Below are 5661 nucleotides of genomic sequence, written 5' to 3' on the forward strand. Positions count from 1 at the left end.
CCCTCCTTCCCACAGCACCGAGCGCGAGCCGCCAACGCGGTCGCGCTCGGCGTCGCCTCCACCCTCGCCAGCCCCCCTTCGCCCGACGCCGAGCGCGAGCCGCCAACGCGGTCGCGTTCGGCGTCGCCTTTCACCCTCGTGCCCTCCACTCGCCCAACGCCGAGCGCGAGCCGCCAACGCGGTCGCGTTCGGCGTCGCCTCCCACCCTCGCACCCTCCATCGCCCAACGCCGAACGCGAGCCGCCAACGCGGTCGCACTCGGGTTCGCCTCCCTCCATCACGCCACCTCCGCCCAGCGTGAGCCGCTAACGCGGTCGCGCCCCTCCCGCTACTTGCCCGTCGCCTACCGCCCCTCGCTCAGTGCCAGCACCCTTCCCCACTCCCCCTATGTCTATGGGCGGCATGTCTACGCTGCTTACGTAATCACCATTCACTAATAGTACTTGATACAATTTTGTCACTTATATAAAATATGATGAAAAATAATAATTCTTTACTAGAATTTGGAAGATTATCAGTGATATATAATAAATAAATAAAAGTAATTTTATTCAGATGACTATAATATCTATCAAGCATATGATTGCTGTAGAGTTTACATAGGATATATAGTTTCAGTAACACTAGTGTGTGAGCTATATAGCACTAAGGTATGCCCTACATAGCTACTGTAGCCATGACAGTACCCTCTATAGCACCTATAGCACTATGATAGCATTGGCTGGCAGATTTCTAGCATGGGTAGCAAAGGACATCGCTATGGACCTATGGAGGCTATATTGCACTATACAGTGCCATATAGTGATCTAGATTTTTTCAGATGAATCAAGTCGTTATGCAATCATCTCAGCAGCTGCGCAAAGCAGGATCCAAGTGATATTTATGTCATTGCCAGGTGTCTGGACCTTGATGACCTCACGTTTATATCCGCAAAGCTTAGTCTCCAAAAGTACCTTGTCGAACTGGAGTCATCTGCTCAATGGCGGCACGTCCGCACAGTAGAATTCCGTCGACTCAGTGTTGAATTGGCGCTCTACAGCCACCGATTCACAGGCGCTGGCACAGCCCGCCTTGACTGCCGTCCTCGGCACAGCTGTATCTATTTCTGACACAATAGGCTGTGCGTTGCTACGTTCCACAGCCTTCTTTATTGTTCTATAGCTTAGCATGTGATTGCACCGCATAGCCACTCTCTGTAGTATATATACAGGCCTGTCTGAGGGTTGCAATACAAGTCGCTTTACTTCTGTCCTCCACAGACTGAGACTTACCCAGACTCAACCAGGTGAGCTTGACATCGCCCGCCACTGTGTGCGGCAGCGCAGCTTTCACAGGTTATGAGCCCTGGGCTCGCTGGGGCTTGCGTCGATGATGGTAGCATCCTGCACCGCGTCCGCAATGCATTGAGACGGTTGCACTCTGCACCGACTCTGCGCCCTGGGTGCCCTGCTCGCCTGAAGCGTCGCCTTTAATGGCTTGACGCTGTGGTGGACAACGCGTAACGCCTCTCGGCGACGCGTAGCACGGCTTAAGGCTGTCGCTCCACTAGTGATCTGCAGCGCTGTCATGCGCTGGTCGTTTAGTTGATTCATTACGCTGACGACTGTTTCTTTCAACCAGATCGTACCAACTTTACCAACACTCTACGCTACTATGTCGTCTGCTCTGTACCAGATCGCCGAGCTCACCGGTGCTAACTATCAGCACTGGGCCTCTGACATGCAGAACTATCTCATGGCGCACTCGCACTGGACTGCGATCGTCAATCCTCGTCCTGCTCTCTCTACGCCTCCCAGCGCTCAGGAGCTCAACGACGAGAAGGCCTGGGTCGACCACGACATGCAGGCTATGGGCTGCATTAATTTGCGCCTCTCTATGTCTATTCGCTCCAACACCTCGGATCTCACGACCGCCGCTGCCATCTGGCAGAGGCTGAAGAAGGACTACGGTTCTCTCGCTCTAGGCAACGTCTACCACGAGTTCTCTGCTCTGCTGGCGACGAACATCCCTGGCAATTCGTACCCCGCCCCCGCGCTCAACAAGATGCAAGCGCACTGGGACCGTCTCAAAGAGGTCAAGGTCGTTTCGACCTCTGCACTCGCTACGGCTCGCTCCCATACCGCTACTGCCAGCATCTCTGCCGCGGGTTCTACCGCGATCCCTGCCACCGAACCACTCCCTGAGTGGCTCCTCGCCATGTTCATCATCGCCAAGCTCCCACCGCAGATGTCGTTCATCAGCCATCTGCAGCAGCAGAAGCAGCCCGCCGAACTCGACGTCGACGACATCCGTCGTCAAGTCATCCTCGCCTACGACCAGAGGCAGCTCCACGCCTCGTCGAGCAAGAAGCCAAACGACACCGCCAACAAGCTCAGCGCTGTCAAGCGCAAGCAAGGCGATCAGTCTTTTTCTCAGCAGCAGCGCCCTAACGGGCAGCAGCAGAAACAGCAGTCCTCGCAGTCGCAGCAGCGCCCTCAGGGGCAGCAGCAGCACTCGGACAAGCACCGTCGCGGTCGTTCTGGCCGTGGCAAGGGCAAGGACAAAGGCAAGGGAAAGGCGTACGTCGCCGACTGCGACCACAATGTCACTATGGCATCTGTGGCAGTCGCCGCTGACGAACCTAAGCCGGCTCCACGCCGTGCTCCCTCTCCGTACGTCGCCGATCGTCGTATGTTCAAACCGGTTGTGAAGGTGACTGAACCCTCCACCATTTACCCTAGTGTGAATGGCGCGCTGAAGCTTGCTCGCGACTTAGGGATCAGGCCCACGCCCGAACAACTGCGGGTCCTTGAGGCCACCGTCGAACAACGACGCGTCCAGACCCTCAACGAGGAGCGCGAAGCCCTCCGCGCCGCCACGCTCAAACACTTACTCGAGTGCCCTGAAGAGGACACCTTCGAGAACCACCTCGAGCGTAAGCGCCGGATCGAGGCCGTCAACCGCCTCAAAGGTACATGGTGCTACACCTACTGCGAAGCCGAACCCCCATGCCAGACGCAGGCAGACCACAATTTCTGTCCTGCCATTGAACCATTCTGCACCGCGGAGACGCCCTGCCGCACCTTCGCCGAGCACAAGAAGTGTCCGGCCCTCGGTCTCTCCTCCGTCCCAGCGACAACGAGACCAGCAGGTGCGACGGGAGCAAGCCGAAGCCCCTCACCCGGTACCGGCTCGGATTCTTCGCTTCGAGGAGTTCCCCCCACTCCGCCATTCCACGGAACGAGCGACTCAAGCGATGAGGAATGCGGAGCAATCAGCTCGGATTGGAGCCTGGCAAACGGCTCGCCGATCCTCGACTCCGATGAGGAGGCCCTCCGCGCCTTCAAACGCGTCCGCCTCTCTCCCTCCTCTGACGGAGGATCATCTGACTCCTCTTGGACGTCCGGCCGGCCCAACCTTATGGACCGGATTTCGCCGCGCCCCACCGGCACCTCGTCAACGCCGCTCGCCGAGCGAATCTCCTCGCGAGCACCGACGCCCGAGTACGTCCCTCCCGACGCCTCCGACGACGAGTGCGACGACTTCGTCAGCATTGGGTCGCGGGATGAATCACCTCTGGGAGATGATCCAGGACATGCTGGACCATCCCGATGGTCAGGCATGATCGTCAACGACGATGAGGATGTTGGGTACGTCCCTTCCTATCCCTCTACACTAAACATCGCTAACTTATCTGCTGCGTCTTCGCGCAATAATATAGCCGCATGTAATATACTTTGCGATGATGTATTGTGTAGTAATAACGATTGTGTGCATTCGCTCTCATACTCTGCGTGCGCCGATTGTAAGGGAAAAGGAACACCAAGCCAAGTCTTTTGGATGTGTGACTCTGGAGCGTCGTATCATTTCACAAATGATATAAACGACTTCATTGAGTATAAGCCATTCGATGCGCCGGTAAGGCTATCGACGGCCAATAACCACACCAACATGATCGGCGAAGGGACTGTAATCCTGAAAACCAAGAAGGATACCGTACAGATTGCCGGAGTAAAGCTCGTGCCTGACATTAATATGCGGCTGCTTTCTCTTGGCCAGTTTCTGCAGAATGACATGACTGCGCTCTGCGACTCAGAGGCAGTAAGAGTGTTAACCGAACGAGGAGAACCGTTCCTAACGTTCACTCCTCGTGTGTCGGGTGATACCATCTATGGTGTCCAGACCCTCCCCGACAAAGAAATGGAGGTTGTCGACATGGTCTATGCTCTGGATTACCAGACATGGCACCGTCGTTTTGCTCATCCTTCAAAGGATGTGCTTCGACATGCTCGGAAACACGTCTCCGGGTTTACACCCGTAGAAATACCCACCGAGGAACATATATGCCGAGGTTGCGCGCAAGGCAAAATGCCTTTGCGACCCTTTCCTACTCACCCTGTTCGCGCTGAAAGAGCGTTTGAACTTATCCACTCTGACATCAAGTCATTCCCAATCGAGTCGTATCACAAACATAAATATGTGATAACGTTCTTGGATGACTACACTTCGTTTGCTTGGATAGTTTGCCTGCGCACTAAAGATGCGGCACTACCAGCAATTAAACACTTCATGGCAATGGTCAAGAACCAGTTCAGTTCGACTGTTGAGAAGTGGATGTCGGATGCAGGGGGAGAGTATAAGTCCAAAGCCTTGGACGACTATTTTAAAAGTAACGGCATTAAAGTTCTTCAGAGCGCACCCCACACGCCACAGCAGAATGGTCGTGCTGAGCGGTATATGCGCACTTTCATGGATAAGGCTGAGTCGATGCGCTTTGACGCTTGCTTGCCTGAATCCTGGTGGAATTTCGCTGTCGAGCATGCAACGCATGTATACAACAGAACTCCGGTTGTGCGCCTTAACTGGAAGACGCCGTATGAGTTTCTGTATGGTAGACCACCGCGAGTCGATCACTTGCGAGTATTTGGATGTGGTGCATACGTTCACCTCCCCGCCGATGTTCGAAAGAACAAAATGTCACCTAAGTCCGAACTTATGATCTACATCGGCGTTGCGGATGGTATGGAAACGAACTTCAAGTTCATGCGCCTACCCAACAATGTGATATTCACATCTGCCCATGCGTTGTTTGACGAGACACTGTTCCCTAAGTGTGCGAAGCAAAAGCAAACGAAAAACACGCGTATTGGAGGTCCGCGATCCAAAGACACCAACCACCCATCGGGTCAACCACCCGTTCCTTGGGACGACGATGATGAAATTCCGTCGACTCCTGTTCCCGCTATAACTCCTGAAAAGGGGAAAGGCAAGGCGCCAGACGTGGCACCTGAGCTTCCTTCGACACCCAAAAGAGAGCGGTCGAGGACTCCTAGCCCAGTACCGCCTGAACAACCATGGCAATCTCCAAGGAGATCCGGTCGTCTCAGGAAAGTGCCGAAACGAGAGGGCAATATATACGGTGAAAGGAAACATCCTGTTTTCCAATACAAGCAGATTGAGCGTGAACGCGCCTGGAAAGACTTGGTAGAGGGTGGATCCTCACCAGGCAAAGGCAAAGCGTCACGCAAGGTCTCTCGGAAGCAAATGGTAGAGAGCGAATTATCGCCTCCACCAGAGGACGAACCGGCTCCTGTGCCTAGTTTACCACCTCAGACTCCGAGTAAAAAGCGATGACCCATCTGCACCGGAAACACCGTTCACTGGCTATCGCGAAAGCGCCAG

General features: G+C 54.7%; 3 protein-coding genes across 3 annotated transcripts; all 3 read left to right on the plus strand.

Annotated features, from left to right (window-relative positions):
- Positions 1–30: 30 nt before the first annotated feature.
- PUNSTDRAFT_139199 (uncharacterized protein) lies at positions 31–309 on the plus strand (the record flags this gene model as incomplete). Its single annotated transcript, XM_007388890.1, has 1 exon — positions 31–309. A coding segment is annotated over one exon (279 nt), but the record flags the coding sequence as incomplete, so codon positions are not given.
- A 1344-nt stretch (positions 310–1653) lies between these two features.
- Positions 1654–3710, plus strand: PUNSTDRAFT_139200 (uncharacterized protein; the record flags this gene model as incomplete). The annotated part of the gene is made up of 2 exons (XM_007388891.1): positions 1654–3629; positions 3701–3710. The coding sequence occupies 2 exons, from the start codon at positions 1654–1656 to the stop codon at positions 3708–3710; spliced, it is 1986 nt and encodes a 661-aa protein (XP_007388953.1).
- Positions 3711–4953: 1243 nt separating this feature from the next.
- PUNSTDRAFT_139201 (uncharacterized protein) lies at positions 4954–5613 on the plus strand (the record flags this gene model as incomplete). The annotated part of the gene is made up of 1 exon (XM_007388892.1): positions 4954–5613. One exon carries the CDS (start codon positions 4954–4956, stop codon positions 5611–5613), a length of 660 nt encoding a protein of 219 aa, XP_007388954.1.
- Between the last annotated feature and the right edge of the window lie 48 nt (positions 5614–5661).

Source organism: Punctularia strigosozonata (genome assembly GCF_000264995.1).
Source record: "Punctularia strigosozonata HHB-11173 SS5 unplaced genomic scaffold PUNSTscaffold_21, whole genome shotgun sequence".
In the NCBI taxonomy this organism is placed as follows: Eukaryota; Fungi; Basidiomycota; class Agaricomycetes; order Corticiales; family Punctulariaceae; genus Punctularia; species Punctularia strigosozonata.